The sequence below is a fragment of the Malurus melanocephalus genome, unplaced genomic scaffold (genome assembly GCF_030028575.1).
Source record: "Malurus melanocephalus ecotype Western Australia unplaced genomic scaffold, MMel_1.1 scaffold_1069, whole genome shotgun sequence".
In the NCBI taxonomy this organism is placed as follows: Eukaryota; Metazoa; Chordata; class Aves; order Passeriformes; family Maluridae; genus Malurus; species Malurus melanocephalus.
The window spans coordinates 77,779-100,572 of record NW_026624301.1 but is presented as its reverse complement, the minus strand read 5'-3'; the positions used below and the strand labels follow the sequence as shown (position 1 = coordinate 100,572).

The following is a 22,794-nucleotide window of genomic DNA, read 5'->3' as shown; positions in this document are numbered from 1 at the left end:
GATGGGATATTCAGGAGAAGGCATTTATGGAATGGAGAGGACTGTGCTGTTCCAGGATGATGGGATATTCAGGAGGAGGCATTTATGGGATGGAGAGGGCTGTGCTGTTTCAGGAGCATGGGGTATTCAGGAGAAGGCAATTATGGGATGGAGAGGGCTGTGCTGTTCCAGGAGGATGGGATATTCAGGAGAAGGCAATTATGGGATGGTGGGAGGGGGGGATCAGGCGCCGCCAGAGTGTTTTGCACATGACCAAGCCAACAGAAAGACAGATAAAGCCCTGAGCAGGGTGGGCAGGGAGACACACAYGGCCATGATTAGATCAGCAGGGAGATAGGGTGATGGAGAGGGAGATAAGRGGTGTTTGCTGTGCAGGTTTCAAGCTCGGGTTGCTGATACCAGGCCTATCGTGGGGGTCTGGTTACCTGCGACATCACCTGGGGTTGTTTTGACAGTCGCTAATTAATGAGAGCATTCCAGCCTTGCACCCAGCCTGGGCTCAGGCTCACACCRGGGCTCGGAGGGCAGTGGGAGCACTGGCCCTGCTCCCGGGGCCTCCAGGCCACCCTGGTGTCTGGCAATCTGGCTCTGCCTGTTTCAGGTACAGCCTGAAAGGTTTGGGAGTGCGGGAAAGGTTTGGAAGTTTGAGCGCTGTGCTGGAGGTTGCGGCTCTGTTGTGCTTCAGTGCAACAATAACCACAGCGCAACCATAACCACGAGCAATCAACAAAGTGAAAAGAAAAGAAAGAATAAGGAGAAAACCATCATTCAGATGTTTTAGGGAAACTTGGCCTTCAGGATTTTACAAGCTGTGCTAATCCAACCTCCTTCAATGCAACATTGCCTCTTATCTGTATCGCCTTCATGTTCCCTGGCAGGAATTGCCCATTTAATAATTTCCCTCCAATGAGCTGAATCACGGCTAATCTGATCAAATGCCTTTTTAGGGCCTTTCATCTTCCCAGGGATGTGTTGACACTAGCACAGCTGGTTCAGAGGAAACAAGAACTCGATCAGAACCCCATTCAAAACACAGATGGGACCCAAACCTAACCTTTCCTTTCAGATATGCAAAAATGTGGTTAACTTCTTGTTATTACCCATTTGCATGAATCTTTGCATTTAGGGGCCTGATTTTTAAATGGATAAAAAAGCCAAGCAAACCCAGGAGCTGGATTTTGATGAGAAACTCTGCAGGATCAGAGCTGGGCTTAGAGTTGACAGGGCTCTCTGTGAAGAGGGGACAGCCTGTGGTGTCACACAGAGCCACGGGGCAGCTCCTGGTTGGCGTCACCTGCTGTGCTGTGGGTGCTGCATTTCTCCCAGAGCTGCTCTTGGAGCCACCCTCATCCCATTCCAGGGAAGGTCCGGGTTACCTGAAGACCCCAAGGACTGCTCTTCTGTCAGAGTGGGCTTCCCTAGAGCTGGAGATCAACCCACTTGGGAATGGCTACACCAGGCAAGCAAGAGGAGCTTGGGTTTCAGTGGTGAATGGCTCCAGATCATTCATGTCAGTCTGTAGAACTGCGTGGAGACTGGAGCTGTGAATTCCCCATCCCTGGAAGCATTCAAGGCCAGGCTGGATGGGGCTTTGAGTAACCTGGGACAGTGGAAGGTGTTCCTGCCCATGGCAGGGGGTTGCAATGAAATGATTTTAAGGTCTCTTTCCAATCCAAACCATTCTGTGGTTCTGTGATTCTTATTCCGTAATTCTGCAATTCTGTGATTCAGTTATTCTGTGAATCTGTGATTCTGTGAATCTGTGATTCTGTGATTCTGTGATTCTGTGATTCTCTGACTCCAGACTTACGAACAGATCTCCTGGGAATGGAATTAGTGATCCTTCTGCATCCTAGGGATCCCAGGCAGCCATTTAGGCTCTGCTCCTCTCCAAAGGTTCCCAAGTAATCCAGGTCTTCAGGATAACATTAATGGGGATTTATGTAACTCTGGACACATCTTTGKGCAACACAGAGCTGCTCTGGAATGTCCTGGAGCTGCTGCCAAAACCTGTAATCACTGTAAGCCCAGATGAGGTGCTGGTTAGGAAGCCTCCATGTGATGGAATCATAGAATAGTTTTGGTTGGAATATCCAATAGTTTGGATGGATGGTCCTCTGGTCCCACTCCCTTGCAATGGGGTGGTCACAGCTCAGCCCAGAGGCAGCTCGAGGTACCGAGGTTCTCCTGGAAGACCCCATGGATTAGAGTGGTACCCACACAGGCATCATTCCTGGGGCAATAAGGCATCATGTGAGGAGAAATCTCCTCCCTTTTGCCCCTCTCCAAWGGAATGCCGCAGGCTGAAATGGTGCCCAAAGCTCAGGCTGGATGGAGAGTGTAAGATGAGCTTTCTGCCCACTGCTTTGCAAATGGGTAAACTGAGGCAGAGTTTTGGGGTCACCCGTGCCCAGAGAGGCCCTTTGTGCATCCCACTGAGTGAGGCAGTCACCAGGCTCTGATCTCCCCAAAGCCTCTGGAATATTCTCAGAGTAACCACAAGTTCTTCCTGACCGATGCTGCTACGGTTGAGCAGAAAATTGGGGTCAGGGCACTTGGCTGCTTGGTGGTTTAGGCTTGGGAGTGACACAAGGAAAGAAACAAAAGCTTTAGAGATCCCAAAATCTCATGATCTCTTCTCGAAGTTTTCACTTAGGATAGTATTTTCCAGTATAACCAGGACAAGCACAGSTCATGCTGTGGAATTTGGGAAAGCGCTCTGTGGAATGAGTCTTCCTCCCACTAGGGAGGTGACTTGTCCCCTCCTTTTATAGTTTGAGTGCATCCAAGGCCATGTCTCCATCCTAATAGGTGGAAGGCACGTTTTTGAAAGGAAAGAGCAAGTGTGGAATAAGGATCCACTTTTAAGCAGTGGAGGGGTGATGCAGGAGGTGCCAGGTGCTGCAGGAGACCAACGCCCTGCAGATGGTGAGGATGGGCCGAGGGAAACAAGGACTCTGGACACGGGGACTCTGGACACAGGGACCTCTCCAGAGGGAAACTGAAGGAAGCTTGAGGCTGAGCCAGGCTTAGGTAAAACCTTTGGGTTGCTGAACCTGAGATGGGATCCTCCCTTGCTACAATCGAGAGGAATGTGGGGGGGCTGAAGCTCCCCTGCCTCCGAGGCTGCCAGAGCCAATATTTGGTTTCCAGCGTTCCCAGTATTTTCCCCACAAGCGATGTCAGGCTCCCAGCAGCTGTGAGACCTCTGTGATCCTCCTCCTTCTCCTCCTCCTCCTCCTCCTCTTCCTCCTCCCCTGCAATGGCAATGACGCTTTTTCCCCTCCAGCACTTGGGCACTGTCTGTGCAGCGAGGATGGATCTGTCAGCTGGCGTGTGCCAAGGAGTTCCCTGTTCTCTGCCTTACCCTGGTGCTGGGCCAATATTTAATAGTTCTGATTGGCAAACAATTTCCTGCTTTGTGATCATTCAAAGAAAAAAAAAAAGCTTTTAATATTTTTTTTCCCCTTATTCACTCCTTTCCCTGGGGAGAAGTATGTCCTGTGAAAATGTGAACCTTTGTTTCTTAGAATTGTTTAGGTTGAAAGAGAGCTTTAAAGTTCATCTAGTCCAACTGCCCTGAAGTGAGCAGGGCCACCTTCCAATAKATCAGGYTGCTCAAAGCCCCACCTAACTTCACCTTRGCTGTTTCCAGGGATGGGGCATCCCCCACCTCTTTAGACAACCTGTTCCAGTATTTCTCCACCCTCATCCTAAGAAATTTCTTCCTTATGTCATGTCTGAATCCACATTTTTTTTAGTTTAAAACCATTACCTCTATTTTAGCTCAACAGGCCCTGCTGAGAATTCTTTCTTCTGAGCCCCCAAAGAGTATTGTAGGGTGGGGGACATCATCCCCATATCCTGAACTCTCAGTTTTTGTCTTTTGGGGATCTGCTGGCCAGCAAGTTCAGCAGAGCCTATCTGGGCTGAGGGACTGGAGTATCCTCTGCTGGAATCTGGGAAAAGCTGGGCTGCATTGCTTGTGCTGCACGTGGGTTTCAGGGCCAGCAGGCAATGCCATTTGTGTTGGTATAAGCCAGCAGCAATGCCTCYGTGTGCTTTTGCAAACCCTGGCAGCTCTGACTCACCACTCCCGCTGGATTTCGCTCCCGCTGTTCAGAAAGCAGCTGTGCCTGCAAGGCTGTCAGAGCCTACAGAAACTCCTTCTCCCAGGAGCCACCAGCTACTTCACAACTCAGCAGGCTCGTTTGGGATTAATCTTTTCTGGGATTCTTCTTTTTCATCCAAAGTGGTGCAGCACGAGCTTTGATTGGAGCCCTTCTGGTTTATCTTCATGGAAACRTTCATGGGTGACCGTGCCCACAAGGGAATGGCACAGCTCTGCTCCCACATCCAGGGAAGGTGTCTCCCTGGCTGGGTTAAAGGGGGAAACCAGTGAGCTCATAACAGCTGGGTGGTGATCTTCATTCTGCAGCCAAAATCTAAATTCACTGCACCTCAGTCAAAGGCTGGGCTTGCAAAAGTCTTCACACTTTTTCCATTGGACAACACCTTCCCRTCCCTGTGATGCCAAAGGTGCAGGAGGGCCCACAGGAGCCATGAAAAATGGAGCTGTTCGGGGAGGCTCCCAGTTTAAGAGGCAGCATTGTGCTGCTCCAAATAACAGAAACATCAGGTTGTTCCCAGTTTTTTTCCCAGTTTCTTAGTTCTTGAGGTTTATTCGGTTAGGCTTTTTCCCTTTTAATCCAGAGTCAGTGTAGTGTCAGCTATTGTGCGAATCCTAACTGACAGCTGTGGGTTTATATCCCCTGGAGCCAAGGAGGGAATTGAAACCCTTCCTCACACTCCCTCGTATGCTTAGGGACTCTGCCCTACCAGAAAAATGCTGGAAAGCCTTTTGCACCTTCCACCCCTCAGAGATGGGTGTCTCAAATAGCTGGAGCCACAGGTACCTTTCTGTAGACTTTTAGCTTTGAAAAAAAAAGATCAGAGAAACCAGCATGAATCCTCCCCACAGTCCTGCTAAACAGATGTTCCATTTGCTCCATTTTACTCCATTTTACTCCATTTTACTCCATTTTTTTGCTAAGTACCCCTCCCAAGAGCACTCCAGGAGTCTGTGGTGTCAGAAACTCAGGGCTTACAGCCACATCTTTCCAATGTCTTTCCTATCGTGAAACAGTGAGCAGGACCCTCTCCTTGAGAGCAGACRTGGCTGGGAATTCTTTCCTTCATTTTCTGGGACAATTATATTATTTTCCATGTTGTTTATTCATTATCCTGCCCCAAAAGGCATTAGATYAGTGCTTCATTCCAAGGACTCTGTTTCAAACAGGAAAGATTTATGGTTTCAGGAATGGGGACAACAGGGCTCAGTGTCATGGTACAGATGTGGTAAAAAGGGACTTTAAATAGCAAAATAAATCATTATAAATAAATAATAGCAATAGATAAATAAAATATAATAAATACATAAATGAAATAGCAAAATAAACCATTCAGGGAGAATAAGTCATTGTCTGGGCAGAAGAACACATGAGAGCAGGTTTCGTGTATTGGACAGCTGAGATATTTACGCAATCATTCATTTGCCTTCTTCATTCCACAATCTGAGAACTCTGTGTTGGCTCCAGCTCCTTCTGCCCACAGTTCTGAAAGCATCATTGAGTTTAGCATTGCAGACTCCTGAGGAGATAAGCAGGATTGTTCTCAGGTGTGCAGATAAGGAAACAGAAGCCGAGAGGGACTAAAAGATTTGCCTAAAGTCACAAAAAAAAAAAAAAAAAAAAAAAAAAAAAAAAAAAAGCCCTGGCACGACAGGAAAGCAAATTTTAGGTCACATCATCCTCAGACCCCTGGATTATCAAAATTAAATTACTCAGCCATGTTTTTGCACCTCACATGGGTTTGGTGCTGGGACAAGTGGTCAGAGTTGTTCTGCATGGGATATTCAGGGGACATTCAGAATCTCAGATTCACAGGCTAAGCTTCCCAGGAAACACTTGGCAAAAGGAACCAGTGATGTGGACACTTCTGCTTTAGGGACAACCCTAAAGTAAGTCTCAGCACCTTTTTCACTGATATTCAATCCCTCCAAGAGGGTCCAGAACGGGGTACCTGGCAGCACCAGATATCCAAGACTCTGGGCCCTGCAGGGAAACTCAGGAGCAGGCAGGAATTAAAACAAACCAAAGCCAGAGCTTGGTTTGGTGTTGCCCTGAAAACAAAGTGGTTAAAATGCTCTGAAGTTAACATCTCCAGGAGATATTAGTCTCTGTTAACCTCCTCCTGCCAGAGGACTCTCCAGAGRCTCTCCTCAAGCCCCAGCGAGCTGCACGTCTCCTGCTACCAGAACCACCCAGAGAGGAATGAGGCGACCTGACAAATACACGGCACTTCCCCGCTATCTTCGCTAAATCTCCTGCATTTTTATATGGCACCTTAATAACCCCTCATTTCCATTACAAGTGCATGCTTTCCTTCTGCTTATCTCCATCTCCATGCACTCCTTCTCCATTCCTGCAGCCACACCGCCTCCGGCCACATCCCGGGGAGCTCCTCGGAGCTCGGCAGGGTCAGGCGTGCTCCGGAACGCCAGGACTGTCCCATGGCTTGGGAAGTGGCAGGACGTGATTCACGCYGTGGCAGCGCTCCATCTGCGTCAATATTGAACCCGGTGCCTTAAGTTAGGGGTAGGAGATGTGAACGCAGTGCCCTAATTCCTTGGAGTCATTAAGAGATCGGGGCTGYGACTTTCTCAAGAGACAAAACTCCTCACCTCAGTGCCCCGGGGCCAGATCTCGTCTCCTTTGCCCTGCCTGCCTGCATTCCCCAGGTAGTTACGATCAGATAGAACGCGATTTGCTTCCTGTTGTGCACTCTTAAGTGGTGGCTGCATTTCAAAAGCAGGGGAGTGATTGCGTCCCATCCCGGCTGTAAAAGGCACCGAGCGCTTTCTGGGAAGGGAAGAATTGAGTGTAATTGGTGCTTCTTAAGGCAAATCCCATCAATACCCTCCTGGTTTCCAACAAGGGCTCAAAACAGTGGAGAGTTTAGGGGATGGACCTGAGATTTTGGGTTTGGTCTCTACAGCCAAAACTGTCTGCSTGGAACTGCTTTCTCAGCTGTGACCGAGTCCTGGCAAACACAGGAATTCTCCAGGCTGTGCTGCCTGAAGCTCACTGGGGTTTGGTGAGCTCTGCACCTGGACAGTCATGGAATCGTGGAATCCTTAAGGTTGGAAAAGACCAGCAAGGTCACTGAGCCCAAACATTAACCCAGCACTGCAACATCTGCTGGTAAACCACATTCCCAAGTGCCACATCCTTTTAAAACCCTCCAGGTGACACCACCACTGCCCTGGGCAGCCCCTTCCAATGCCTGACAATTCTTTGTGAGGAAATTTTCCCTAAYATCCGACCCAAATATCCACATTTCCCTAAAATCCAATCCTTGACACAGTTTGAGGCCGTTCCCTCTCCTCCTGTCCCTGTTCCCTGGAGCAGAGCCCGACCCCCCCGGCTGCCCCCTCCTGTCAGGGAGTTGCGCAGAGCCACAAGGTCCCCTCTAATCCCTCTTTTCTCCAGGCTGAGCCCCTTTCCCAGCTCCCTCAGCTGCTCCTGGCGCTCCAGACCCTTCCCCAGCCCCATTCCCTTCCCTGGATATGCTTCAGCCCCTCAATGTCCTTCTGGTCATGAGGGAGATAAACAGGAAAACATCTCTGTGCTGAGCCAGGATGGATCCACAACCTGTGGACTCCTAAGCCAAGRCCACCCCTCTCATGCCCACACAGGAGAAGTTTTTCTGCACAAACACCATGACTGTAGACACTTCTTTTTTGGTCCAAGCTTGGGAAGACACAGGGGGTCTCCACCAGGTTTGCAAACATCAGTTCAGCACCTACAGCACCTTCCCAATGAGCTCAAGGCCTGGRTCAGATCTCTCCTGAGCAGAGGGAAGGGTGATTCCCAAGGGATGGGAACCCAAGGAACATGGGAAAAGAACGACATCCTTGTCTCTAAATTGGAGATTTACACCTGGATTTGATGGATGAATCATCTGGTGGATCAGGAGTCAGCTGGATGGGCACACTCAAAGGGATGCAGTCAACAGCTCCACATCCAAGGGGAGACCTTGGGACTGGTGTTGGGACTGGTGTTGTTTGTTGGTGACATGGACAGTGGGGTCCAGGGCAGTCTCGGGAGGTTTGCTGGTGACACCAGGCTGTGTGGTGCAGTCACCAGCTGGAGGGAAGGGATGGATCCAGAGGAACCTGGGCAAGAGATGTGGGTTTGTGCAAAGCTCTTGAAACTCAACAAGGCCATGCATGGGGGCCTGGCCAATCCCAATCCCAATCCCAATCCCAATCCCAATCCCAATCCCAATCCCAATCCCAATCCCAATCCCAATCCTAATCCCAATCCCAATCCCAATCCCAGGCTGGGTGGAGAATGGGGTGAAAGCAGCCCTGGCCAGAAAGACTGGGAATGGTGGAACTGCATGATCTTTGAGGTACTTTCCAATCCCACCGTTGTGTGGTTTTATGAAAAGGTTTCAGGATTAGTTGGGTCGCACTGGGAGGRTGTGGGAGGCGTGTCAGCTCTGCTCTGGGCAGACACTGCACCTTCCACCTCCCACCACCACCTCATCTCACTGGCTTCTGTGAGAGGCCTTTGTTTTTCAGAGATTCCAGGGCTGGTCAGAAATTTCCTTGGAGACATCGTGGGAAGTTCCCCATGCCCAAAATTTTATTTCTGGATCCCACCTGGACTTAGGCAAGCTCAAGATGCAAAGTCTCAAGTCCTGTAAGAATGGGGCTCTCCTGTTCATACTCAAAGCTGASTTCTCAAGAACTGCACAATCATCATTTGCAGGACACTGGGATCATCCAGGCTGGACAGATGCTGAGCAAGGGCTTTTTGAAATCACGACCGGGACCTGAGGGTTCCTGCATTTTCCTTTTCTTTTTTTTCGGTTGTAGCCCTCGGTGACTTACTAACCTCCCCATGTGCCCTGACAAACATGTTCCAGGACATTGCTCATCCCTTCAGCTTGTGAGTTCATGCACATTGTTGGATTTGCATATTGTTGTAGTTGGTAGTCTTCCCAAAGCAAAGTTGGAGTTCTTGCTCAAGCCTCCAATCCAGCCGGGACTTCTCCTCAGTTTTGATTGCACCCCAAAAACATGTTGAGTTTTTGGCTTGGTGTATTAAACTCTCTTCATGTTAGYGAAGCCTGGAAGCATCTGGAAGGTAAAGATTAAGCCAAAATGCCCAAGGAAAGCTCAGATCAGCAAAATATGGTGCAGGGAAGGTTTGAGTGGTTTTTGAGTAGTCAGCTGATACAAAGCTCAGTAGAAGTTGGTGAAGTTGCATCAACTGAAAATGTGATCTTGTGCTTTTATGGATCCATTCATATTTCAGTTTGCCCATGGAAAGGTGTCAGAAATGACACAATTTCTTAGATAACTGGTTTATAAACACAAGGTGTGTGGGGAATAGTGAAAGAGGTTAAGGGAGGCCAGCTATCAGAATTGTTGTGTCTGCTTRGAATTGCCTCAAAGGCTTGAGAATTGTTCATGGCAAAAATCCCACTTTACTGCAGCCAAAAAGCAGTGGTGRCATCTGAGGTGTGGTGTTGAACTCCAGGGTGATTTCTTGTGAGTGAAGAAACCAAAACTGGGAGGGAGAAGGGAAATAAAAATTGRTATCTTGTAAAGCAGTTTGAAAAGTTTGGTTTTAATTTTGGCACAGTGTGGAAAAAGCACCACCATCCAGGAAAGCCTTCCCTGCTCCCCTTCCYTCTTCCTAGGATGGAAGGYTCTGATGGGAGGTCTTCACTGAAATTAAACTTCCTCAGTCCTTAACCATGACATCTTTTGGCTGATCCCACCCACCAGCCCGAGGCAATGGGCAGAAAAGGGAAGCTCATTTCCAGTCCCTTTGGTAGGGACTTTAAGAGGGAAGTGAGGAAAGCTTTGGGCTTTCCAGGTGTACCTTGAACTGTCATCGAGTGAGAAGCGCAGCCTCGGGGAAAAGGATGGAGGGTGGGGACAGGGTTTGGTTTCCATGGTGAGGACGGAGGATGTGGCCATCCTGGCTTTTTCCTGACTTCCAGCCACCAGCACCTCTCCCAGCCAAGGAAAAGGAGCTTTACCTGGTGCTGGTCCCACCACTCAGTGTGAGGATATTGTTCAGAGTATTCCTGCATTTTCCATTTTTTTGGGAACATACCCAAATTCTGCATGTCAGAGGCCAAGCCCACAGCTCCTGGTGTGGCTGTATGGTGCACTGACTGCAAAGTACCCTATAGAATATTCCATATGCCCCCTGAAATTCAGGTTTGCACAGCTTTCTGTGGTGCCATGGCCCTATCCAAAGACCTGAGGATGACCCCAGCCAGAACTTCTTGGCTGACCGCAGTGGCCTTGGATCAAGCCTGGTCCTGTCTGCGCAGGAGCTCATTTCCTAGCAAAAGAAAGTCTTTGGAGCGGGTCCAAGCCAGACCACAGGGAAGAGGAGGCTTTCCTGGCCTCGTGCCATGCCCTGCAGAGAAGATGTTCAYGGGGCTGATCAAATCCGTCCTTCTYTGGCCGTTATTCACTGACTGCTCTCTTTCACAGCCACCAGGGAGTCGGCCTTTGTCCACGCCATCGCCTCCGCTGGGGTGGCCTTCGCCGTGACCAGATCCTGCGCCGAGGGCTCGGCCACCATCTGYGGCTGTGACACGCGCCACAAGGGCTCTCCTGGCGAGGGCTGGAAGTGGGGGGGCTGCAGCGAGGACGTGGAGTTCGGGAGCATGGTGTCCCGGGAGTTCGCAGACGCGCGGGAGAACCGACCCGACGCTCGCTCGGCCATGAACAGGCACAACAACGAGGCTGGAAGGACCGTAAGGACATTTGAGTTTAACMTTTCCTGTTTTTATTTTCTTGTCTGATGTAATGAAGGGTGGGAGGGAATTTAGGGGATTCAAAAGACGTGAATCTGGGCACATTACATCACAAAATGTAATACCATGTCCTATGATAGTTACAGATTGCTGTGCCTGATCTGTGAAAGCTCCACCTAAATTCACCCACCCAGAGTTAAAATGTCTGTCTTGGAGCCAGCTGTCCAGAGCTCTTTTATAGAGAATGGAGCAAGGCAGGTGTAGGGTGGGATTTCATCCCATCTCAGGAGGACATCTGCCCACAGAAATTGCGGACATCCCATCCCTGGAAGTGTCCAAGGCCAGGTTGGACAGGGCTTGGAGCAACCTGGGATAGTGGAAGGTTCCCTGCCCATGCCAGGGTGGCTGGAACTGAACGATCTTTAAGGTCTCTCCCAACCCAAATAATTCTGTGATTCTATGATTAGAGTTATTAACTCAGTTAATAATGTCCTAATTCTGCCTGTTCCATTGTCTGTGGAGCTTCTAAAGTTTGAGTGCAATTGTCCACTCCCTTCTCTGCAGCCTTGAGGGAGCAGAAGAGCAGCAGAGCTTTTCCCACCACCAAACTTCTCAATCCTGTTCTATTTCCCTGGAAATATTTAAACAGAATTAGAGGCAATGTGACTCTGTTACCTCCTGATTAACCTTGGACCATGCGCTGAAGCTCTTTTTAGTTCAARCAATCCTGAAACAATATGTACTGGGGAAAAGAAAGCACAAAATTTTCCCATTGCAATGGCTATTTTACACACAGTGAAACTTTTCCCTAGGTGGAATAATCCCAATAAGACTATATTCTTTTTTTTTTTTTTTTTTAATCTCGAGAACAGCCCATAATGGCAGAAGAATGTAATTTGTGGGAAACAATTTGTGGAACTGAACCACAAATCTCTTTCTAACAGAGATTCTGCAGCTTCTCTGAGATGACAGAGGACAGGTTAATGGGGTCTTGTCCCCTCAGAAGAAGGTGTTGTATGTGTTCAGGAGGACCTTTGTGCACTRAGCTATGGCAAAGCCACCACAGCGGCTGTGCTGGGACATCTGTCCTCAGACAGGTTGGGGACAGCTCCTCAAGTGGATACTGTGAATTCCCAGTTATCCCACCTCACACCACAGCAGAGCTGAAGGAATACCACTTTTGGAAGGGAAATACCACCAGAGACCAAAATTGTCTGCAGTGGGGGCAACCACAAGCAATAATGTGGTTTCCTCCAGCTCTGGTGTAAATTATCTCAGGTAGCCCCAGGGATAGGGCATTGCTGGTGGCAGTTACTGGGATATGTAAAGGGACAAAAAGGGCTGTGGATAAGCTGTATGGAGAGGAAGGGAAGGATTTCCCTTAAAGTGAGAATCCTTGGTGGAAAAAAAGAGAAAATATCCCTGTGATCATAGGCCTGCAGAGGTCTTTTACTCTAAGTCTTGTCCCTGAACACTGAGCTCTTTTAGGACGTTTTACAGGTACCAGATTAGAGAGCAGATATCACACCATGACCTGAAATCCCAGTGTTCAGAGAGCACTGATGTTCTCCATTCTCACCGTGCCAGCACCTACAGGGCAGCTCTTCCAGGCCTCCATACTCGAGTGTTCCCAGCTAAACCYGAGCCATGGGCAATGTTTCACCTTAGTTCCCGTACAAGCTCCAGCCCTACCACCCCGCCAGGAGTTTTGATTAAGTTCAGTGTGATTATATGAACCAAACCTTTGCGGTTCTGTCTCACGGCTAATTACAACCTGCTTTGCGGCGGGTGATACTCCGTAAATAACACAGGAAAGCACCTGGTGAGCACCAAGGTGCTGATTCATGGCAAATCTCTTGGGCTCAGGCTGGCACTCGTCTGTTCACGTACACTGAAATTTGCTGATCACTCTGAAAATGCAGATTATCAAGCCGGTTGCATAAGATTGTCTCCCACCTCAAGAGTACTGGAGGGCAACACCTCTAGAAATGATTAAACTCATTTCATAAGARGTAAAAACAAATAGCAAATGTCTGGGATCAATAATCATTCTCCCATTTATCTCAGGAAAGTGTTTTGTGTTGAGTCMTGAGCCTTTCAAATCAAAGGCTGGGCACTTATCATTTTTGCCTTTGAAATGATTTCAGAAAAATCCTAACACTGGCTTAAAAATAAAACTTAATTCCTTTCCAGTTTCTGAAAGTAGCCAGAGCAAGGCTTGAACCTTGTTTGATTAAATAACTACAAAACATATGTAAAGGATGGAATTCTATTCTAGATTGTTAGGACATTCCATATTCCTTTAATTTCCAATGGAAAAGCTGCACATTTAATTTGTTTAAGTAGCGTTGTCTGCTCTTTGCTTCTCTGCCCAGATGTGTATGAATTGTGATCCTGGGTGACAGCACTGCAACATTCCCACATGGACACTGACAAGGCAGAAGTTAATAAGCTCAGAAATCTCTTCATCCCTTGGTGAARGTTTTTGGGAGATCCTTGAATTTGAGGTGGAAATCAGAACTAGTCACTTAAAACAGTAAAGTACAGAAGTTTTATGTCATAGATCCAGCATTGAGCAGGGCATTGACTGGGGGATTTCTGTTCACAATAGTGTAAATTCATCTATGAAAACATTTATATTTCTTTAGAAAACGGTGGCAAAGAGATCAGTGTTCTGATCGCAGGTTAACRTCTTCCTTCTCCTTTGCCTTTCTTCTCTTTTTCAGTCCATCATTGAGCTCATGCACCTCAAGTGCAAGTGCCACGGGCTCTCGGGCAGCTGCGAAGTGAAGACCTGCTGGTGGTCCCAGCCGGACTTCAGRGTCATCGGCGACTACCTCAAGGACAAGTACGACAGCGCGTCGGAAATGGTGGTGGAAAAGCACCGGGAATCCCGCGGCTGGGTTGAGACCCTCCGGCCCAAATACAACTTCTTCAAGGCCCCCACTGAGAAGGACCTGGTTTACTACGAGAACTCACCCAACTTTTGCGAGCCCAACCCYGAGACAGGCTCCTTTGGGACCCGCGACAGGATCTGCAACGTCACTTCCCACGGGATTGACGGCTGCGACCTTTTGTGCTGCGGCCGCGGGCACAACACGAGGACTGAGAAACGGAAAGAGAAGTGCCACTGTATCTTCCACTGGTGCTGCTACGTCCGCTGCCAGGAATGCATACGAGTCTATGACGTCCACACGTGCAAATAAAGCGGGCAGGACCCTTCGCCGGGCTCCGAGTGGAGAAGTGGATTTTGAGCCTACTTCCTCTGAGGTTGCAGACGTGAGAGAAGTCTACTTTTTTGATATTAAAAGAATAAAAACTGGACAAAAAAAATAAATAAATAAAAAGGCTAAAACTGGTTGGATAGAATAGGTCTAATGACTTCTGGGCTATCCCGAGGTCCATCTGGCAGTCACACAAGTTCCRCCCCAACGCCGACGCCTCCGGCGGGAGAGCGGCTTTTCCACCAGCCTGCAACACYGAGCTGGAGAGAAGAGTATTGGCAAGAGCATGGGTTTGCTCTGCTCTCACCACCTGAAGTGACTCGTGTGATTAAGTGTCCTTTGAAAGACTTGCATCTTCCTAAGCATCTCCTTTTCCCTCAGTCAAGCAGAGGCTGTGTTGGACCACAGCACTGAGCTTTCTGAGTGATCTCTCTGCAAACCCAAATGGCCAGACTGTGTAATAGGAGCAACAGCGGCAAAAGAAATAAAAGCAGATAAATTAAGGATTTTTAAAAATAAAAAAGAACWGWCTACTTCTTTGCCTTTGTCCTGGAACCAGAGAAGTCTACAATTATCTAATAGAGCTGGAGTACGAGCAAGCTCTTGTGATGGACTTTTTAGCTTAGTAGCTTCTGCCAGATTTGACATAGGATTCTGTGACATCTGTGGAAAGGGAAGGCAGGAGAAGAGAGAGAGAAAGAGAGAGAACTGCTGATGACTTCCTGCAAATACCCTGTTGGCACACAGGTGATGTGCACAGTGCCGAAAAGTTCAGTGTCTTGTACGTGAAGTGAAGAGGACTCAGTGTGTGCATCGAGGAGACATTCCCACAAATGGGAATGCTGCTCCAGCTCTCCAGCCTGGGATGTGGCTCAGCCAGTGAGGCTTCCTTGGAAAGATGCAGTGCAGTGAATCTCCTAGGGCTAGACACTCACTGGGCCTGGGCACAGGACATCCATCTCCTCAGCACCCCAGGGAAAGGATGGAAAGGGAAAGTGTTCACCCTTCCCACCTCGTTGGAGAATTCCATCACCAACAGTGGAAAGTGCACTTAGTCCATCCACTCTCTGCACCTCCTTCAGGCTTCCTGGGCATTTGGCAACAGCCTGAGCCCTGAGTCTGTCAGCAACATCTGAAGGACTCCTTGTCACCCCTTAATTTACCTGTGGGTGAACCAAACCACTGTCACCACCACGCCCCACAAGCTGGAGCAGTCTCAGACTCAAGYCAAACTTTGTTCCACACCTGATTTCTACAGCCGCTCCCACCTTTAAAAGTGGCACAGATTAAAATGGACAAAACCCGGACTCTGAMCCAGCCCAGAGTTTGGGTGAGTTTGGACACAGAGCCAAAGCCCAGCTTTGCAGTGCTGGCCCATCTCTGCTGCTCACCCCTGACTCCCYATCTTTGCATTTTGCTCCGCTTCCAGTTCTGGATCAGGATCACAGTTTACAGAAACAAGTCTCACCTCCTCCGTGGGCACYGGGACTTCCTTCAGGGTGTCAGGCACAAATGCAGCCCATCACCTTGGTATTTGCAGCACTGTAACTCTGCTTGAGTTATTCCTGGTCCATACTGGGGTAAATGAGAGGCAGATCAAGCATGGAGTCACAGCCTGTTTTAGCCTCAGATGCACTTGCTCTGTGTYCTCTTTGCCCTACCCCTGCTTTTGGGTTGCTATCCAGGACAAAGGACAATGGATTGGTGTTTATTCTGTCTCTTCAGCAGGGAAGGGAAGGAGGGCATGAGGTAATTCCCATTTCATGGCTATGTAATCATGGCTGTTGGCTGTTCAGTCTTGAAAATGTGTGCAGAGAAATCAGAGGRCTCCTCTCTTCGTGTCAGCCTTTTCCCAGGGACCAAAGGAGGGAGCATGCAGAAGAAGAAGGGAACAAACAGAGCTTAATCCCCTCAGAAAGAAAACAGGAGGAAATGATGCCTCCGAGGGTTGACTCTGAGTCACAGCGTCTCCTGGGAYTACTCCTAGGCTGGTGCAGTTTATGCATCACCCATTTGTCTCAGGGCTGTGCCCGAGGGCACGAGCAAGATTTGCTTATTGATGGAGGCACTTTTACCAGTGCTTTGCAATTAAAAAAATAATAAAAGCTGCAGTGAAATGAGAGCAGAGGCACAGAAGGGAAAGAAGGAGAGAGGAGGAGAGCGAGAGAAGCAAAGAAAAATGTGGGGGCAAAACCAATCTGTGGTATCTGTCCATGCAAACCCTGCACCCTATGGATGGCCACACACCAACTGGTAGAAGGCAACAGATCATGAAAATTTAAATAAAGATCAATTATTGGGTGCATGGCTGATTCACTTAATGGAGAAAAGGAAAACCTGATCATTATGGGAAATAGAGAAGGAAGGCGCTGCAGGGGGAGATTGAACCTAGGACCAACATTCAAACACAATCTGTCAAGAAATCAAACTGCAGAAAACCACTTATGGGGTGGAGGACATTGATGAATCGGAGAGGACGGGATAAGGGAAGATCATCTGATTTATGTGATATGATGCAGTGCAAGCAGCGACAGTGAGACATGTCAGACACGCCCTACCAGGAACTTCTGTCAATAAATGGTGACCAAACAGCAAAAATTCAAATCATTCAGCGGGGTCACACCCACAACTGATTTTGCCCCAAGATTTTTAGGCATAGTGCTTTCAAACCCCTTTTGTACCACACTAGTGAAGAAATGGGTCAAAGGATTTGGCTTCCATGCATGGAGGCTGGAATCTGACCCCAGCCCATCCACAGCATATTCGCAWCCACCAGTTCTGTTCTTGCACCAGAAAACCCCAGCATCACCAGCAGGTGAAGCTTTTTTTTTTGGAAGCAGAGGGAAAGAATTGAAACTGGGCATTTGCTGAGCAATTGCCTCTAGAGGTGAACGAATTTTGACTGTGGGATTTATTTTATCTCGTCTAAGCTATTTATCTAACTTTCTGCTGGGATCAATGGCAAGAAACAAATCCAGAAGGTGGTTCACTATATTAGGATGGCACCTAAGCTTTGTTTAAGTACCCTCTGGGTGTATCTCTGACTTCAGCTGCTGAGCTCAGAATAAGTGATGAGCTCTTTGTTGGGTCCAGACTGAGGATGTGAAGTCCACCATGAGTCAAGGAGTTGAAGCCACAATGTGATCATCAGATGACAGGGGCTGGAAGTTGTGCTCCTTCGCTCCAAGCTGGGGTCAGGCTTCAAATAGCTCAGTGGTTGGGGACTCCCCCCCCAGTTCAAGGGGTTTTTAACCAAGCCTATGGGTTCTTGTTTGGGTTTGTGATGTAATTAATCATCTCTGTGATGATACAATGTAAGGGGTTGAGCAGCTGCTACTAAAGTCGATGAAAAATGCCTGCGTTGAATTCTGTTCATCCCCAGTGCACCTGGGAATTCCAGTTCTGGGTCTGATTCTGCCCATCCCTGAGAAGGGAAAAGAGCCCGTGAGGGGTCTGAGAGCTGGGCCAGTGTCTGACCCCATGGTTTTGGAGAAGGGTTTTGGGCCAATCACTCTCTGCTGCACATGAATTCGGGAGGTGTCTTTGGAAAGCTGAGGACACCGGGCATCTCCAGTCAGGGTTTCCACCATACTGGTGTGAAAAACGGAGCCAAGGATTAGTGAGGTGCCATCCCTCCCTACAGGAGATGGTGTAAACACCACCCAGAGCTGCCTCCTGCTTCAGCTGCTCCTGTGGAAAGAGTAGGACCTTCCTTATGGCAGGGTGCTGGGGTTTCACTCAATAATATAAACATCTGGTGGTATTTTAGGTTCCCTGCAATATCCCATCAGGGTTTAGGTGTTGTTTCAATGGCCTAAGACCCACACAAATCTTAAACCTGGACAATCAGAGACTGCTGGGTGTCCAAAATGATCTGAGATGTCTTGGTGCAGGCAGCTGAATTGTGCACTTCTCTGGAGATCGCTTTCAAACCTGTTTTTCAAACCTTCTGCCCCATCCTGRTGTAATGCTCCCATCTGTAGCCAAAAGAAAGCATAATTCCTTTCTCACAGATGGGAGCTGGCCAGCTCCACCTCCACGATCTCTGGTGTCCTTCCCTTCAGTGTCCCCTGATGAGGTTTGTCCTCAGGCAGAGGGTTTGTACCAGGGGTGAGTCTGGCAGGGGAAAAGGGAGAAGATGTCACCCAACCAAGTGACACAGGTGTAAAAAAATAAAGTGACAAAGGCACATAATTCCATCCTCTCACCTGCTGCTATCCAACCTCGCCTTTAGCTGAACAAATGGGTTTAGATAGGCCCTGTCAGTTCCACATCCAACCCATAAAACACACATTCTGTGGGGGGTGAATTTGGCCTCATCTCTTTTCTTTCTATGAAAGAAATGGAAAGTTTAGGAGATTGGTTTTGTTTGGTTTTTTTCCCTTGGTTTGGTTTAGTTGTAGAATTTGGGGGCTTCTCTTTCTCAAAGAAAATGAAAATATGGGGAGGGAAATGCATGACATTCTCTGTTACTTGACCCTGGTGTGTTTCTCTCAGCTGAGTGTCATGCCCAGCACTGACAGTCTCCTGTCTCTCCTCCAAAGCATTTTGAAGCCTCCAGAATTGCTTTTACTCCCTGGGAGGAGCTTCACATGCAGAACTAAGGCAGTCAGGGTTTAATTTTTGGARGGGATTGCAGAAACAACCACACCACACAATGCAACATGGTACAAAAATCCCCGAGTCAGCACTGGCAACATCAGYCCTGCAGTGCTGTCGTCTCAGCTGAGCACTGCAGGATTTCTGTATTAGCAAACCTCAGAGAATAATTTCTTCAGCCTCTCAGTCTCAAATATTTCTGGTGTTTTCAGTGCATTCAGATATACTGCCACAGAGATATCCATGGGTTATGTTACATTTCTCGTGTGGGTTCATGTCATGGCCCCATCCCTAAATCTGTATGCAGGAAAAACACTCTGAGCTTTGCCTCTCTTTTCTTTTTAGATTGTTTTCAAGTGCTGAAAATATGGTGTTTTATGTTGTTGGGGATATCCAGGGTTATAGCACTCTGCAGGAGCTGGGAGTTGTGAATCCAGTCACAGGATCTGCCCTTTGGAAATTTGTCAAGGCTTCCCTTGATGCTTTAATGAARTCCGTTTGGGAAGATGAAAACAGGGCCATGAGAGGCACCAAATCCTGCAGACATCAGCCATTGCACCTGGTTCAAGAGCCTGCTCACAGGAAAACAGCTCCTGGCTCTTACAGGGATCTGCTCCAGGCTGCTGGGAAGCGGCAGAGTGAGGGGGATGTTTGCTCCCATCTGCTGTTCCTGTGCTCCAACWGTTGGCATGAGGAGCTGTAAGAGAGTGTTGGGTGATGGGAGAGAAGGCGGGCTGGACAGGATGAGATCTCATCTCTTCTTCTACCTACAGTTTCCTATTTTCTACCTTCCTCCAAGCTCAATCTTGTCTGTTTCAGCAGGGACTCCTTGTTTTGGGAGTATCTCTCTTTTCAGATTTCCTCTCTCTCACTGGAAGCAGCAGTGGGATCTGCCTGCATTGTTGTAGTCATCGCTTAACCCTTCCATCTCATGTTTCCCACCCTCCCTTGTGTGCTCCAGCAGAAGTTCTCGATTTGCAGTTCCTCTCCCCCTGGCTCAGGTCTCTTTTAACACCTGTGGGGTGCAGATCCCTCAGTTTGATGGGAAATGGAGGTTCCTCTGCCTCCATTTCAAAAAAGGGATGTTTAATCCTCATTCCTGCCCCTTCCAGGGTCTTCATGGGGTCAGACACGTCATCTGCTCCCCTTTTGCTGCAGTTCCAGAGGGGTCTTGGGTGCATCTCCACCCGGGAGGAGGAGATCTTTCTCAAGCACAAACAGAACACCAGGAGTTGGTTCCCAGGCAGTGGGACCTCGAGTGRGATTTGGGATACAAAGTGGGGTGCTTGAAGGCAGGTATCTGCATGGGAGCTAGGTGCTTAAACTCCCATACAAGCCAAATTAGGGGCTCCATTTGCCTAAACTCAGCATTTAGGGCTGAACTAAATTATTGAAATATGTGTCTAGAGCCTTCTGGGATGCTCCAGGGTACCCCACTGGCTCCTAAAAGCAACTCTGGAAGAATGTGGGCTTCCCTTCAATCTCAGGGCACATCTGACAGATCCATGCAGAGCTTCTCCATCAGACATGGGTGTTTAGATGTCTAACTCCCATGCAGACACAGCCTTGTGGACACCCACGAGTGTGTGTTTTCATCCATGGGCAGGATCCCARATTCCTAACTCTCTTTGGGTTCTCTGAGAAGGAAAGCTGAGCATGGCCTCACTTCTCCTCTCACTTAGACTGACATGAATCAGGTACAGGTGTCTCAAAGAGAGCAGAGGATGGACTTATTCCATAAAAATATTTATTTGAATCTGCTTCACTGCCTGGTTTGTTGTGGGTTTGACCCCAAAGGARCAACTCCGCTTGTCCTGTTGGGGAGCAGGAAATGGACATGGACAGGTCCACCAAGGCATCCACGGGCATCCTGCTCTCAGGTGAACACTATCCAGACAGAGAGGGTTCCTGAAGCCACAGGGGTCTTTTCCACACGACTTGGTCCCCTCCTCTGTCTCTGTAGACCTTTTCTTACACATATTCTGCACCCCAAGGGAGGCCTTGGACAGCCCTGCATGGAATTGGGGAAACTGTGAGGAGATGCTTTCCCCGTTTCCCTTCCTTTTCCAAGTTTCTTATTATTATTTATTAGTATTTATTTATTTCTCTCCATTCATTCCACTCCACCAAAAATCCTGAAGGCAGGTCTGCTACAGGCAGGGGCTGAGCAAGCAGCTGAGTGTCACCGTGGTTTTGAGGGATGTCACCATCGTGTCAGAGCTCCTTCCCAAAACTTTCCGCCTGCTGCTACCACCTGGAAAGCACAAGAGACCTGAGTCATTTCAAGTCAGAAAAAACTCCAAAATCCTTCAGTAGAGATAAAATTCTGCTCAGTCTCTGGTGTAGTCCTGGCTGTCCTACTGCTCCTGTCTCCAGCTGACAGCAGCTCAGGCATCACCTCTTCATCCCAATGGGGACCCACTGAGTGAATCCCTTATGGCATCGCTTTCTGTCCCTCCCAGGGCCAAACCTGCCTGAACACGACCTGTCATAGCTTTGGACTCTCTGACAAGCCCACCAGCAGTGTGGAAGTCATAAAACACAAACCCAGAGCACCGCAGGGGATTCCCCCACTGTAAAAAACACGCTTGTCCGGCGCTCAGGGACAAGTATCTTCTTGTGAGTGGGTTTTTTCACCGTTGCTTTCCCTTCCCACAGACTGCCTGCCTGATTACATCGCCTTCTTCAAAGCTCCATCGCCGTCTGTAACCCCTGCCCTCACCCCACCCCAGCACCCCTTTGTACAGATTGCATGTATGATACAACCTGAAATTCCAAAGCTATTGTACAAAGTAGAATTGTCACCTTTTTTTTTCCCTCCTCTCAGTATTTTGTTAAGTCTGATGATTTTTTATGATTATTTATTTTATGAATAAATGTATATATTAGCAAGAGTATATATTTGCGGAAATAACTCATCGGGACAGTGTTGTTGCTCTGCTGTTGTGCTTGTGACCTCATTGGCTTTTACCCTATTTTCTACTGACAGCACATTAGCAATGTCTTGTAACTGTTTTTTTGTTACCAGTTAAGTTTGATAGATGTGTTAACTTTATAATGAAAATTAAAAAAAAAAAAAAAGCATTAATTCTAACCTGTGTTTGGGTGCTTTTTCCCACCGTTCCACAGTTTTGATGGGATGGTGTTTCATATCATGGGCTGAAATTCAAATGGGGAGAAATAGAGGGTAAATAMTAGTCCCCCTCTTGGGAGACAGGAACTGTGTGCTTTGGAAGAAGAGCTGTCACCTGTGTTGTCACCATTTCACCCATGCACAGCTTCCGTGGGAGGTGACAACCCAAACATGAATRAAACAAATCCACTCAAACTGCCACGAGTCCCTTTCTCAGCTGAGAAGCACCAGGACAGGGACCCAGTCTCTTTCTCCAGAGCAGTAAAAACCCACCATGGCAAAGGGATGACTTTTCACAGTGTCTCCAGTAGGTCCTAAAAAATTTGTGTTGGTTTTGCCAATTCCATTCATTCCTTCCTCTGTTAATACTTGAGGTTGGGAGCCTGTTGGACAGTCCTGCAGCCTCCAAGGCTGTAATCATGCTGGAGAAGGGAACAGATTTCAGGGATACACTGTTGACAGGAAAAACCATTCCTTTCACTGGAACTGCTATGGATGACCTTCCACCTTCCATGGGCTGTGCAGAGAAATCTGCTCCTAAAGGAACCCTGCAAGAGCCTCCCCATACCTCTGTCCTCAGTGAGGAAAGGCACCCTCATGCAATGGGTTCATTGATCCAGCATAGCTTCTCTTGGGAATTTTCAATTTGACTGGATGGGGTGGGTTGGCCACAGTGGAGACAGGGCAGCGTCTCCAGGGGCTCTGTGCCTGTCYACCTCCCACCCCACTCAAACAGAAACCGCAGGAATTCCTGTGGACTTTGCTTCAGGAGAGCTTCAAGCCACCCAACTTCATCCCTCACAGACCAAGAACCTCCTCCAAGACCATTCTTGATGACCTCTTTAAAACCAAATTGAGCACATCCAGAGATTTCTCCCAGATAATTAAATTGCCTCCCAGGGAAATCTGTTTTCCTATGGAGGCCCTAAATGAGCACATCTACAAATGAAAACCAGCACCTTTTCCCTGCACTCTGGGACACCCCAG

At 48.3% G+C, this 22,794-nt stretch overlaps 1 protein-coding gene across 1 annotated transcript; it reads left to right on the top strand.

The window, feature by feature from the left end:
- Positions 1-10,581: 10,581 nt before the first annotated feature.
- LOC130586119 (protein Wnt-3a) lies at positions 10,582-18,598 on the top strand (the record flags this gene model as incomplete). Its single annotated transcript, XM_057386829.1, has 2 exons — positions 10,582-10,851; positions 13,578-18,598. Coding segments are annotated over 2 exons (750 nt in total), but the record flags the coding sequence as incomplete, so codon positions are not given.
- Between the last annotated feature and the right edge of the window lie 4,196 nt (positions 18,599-22,794).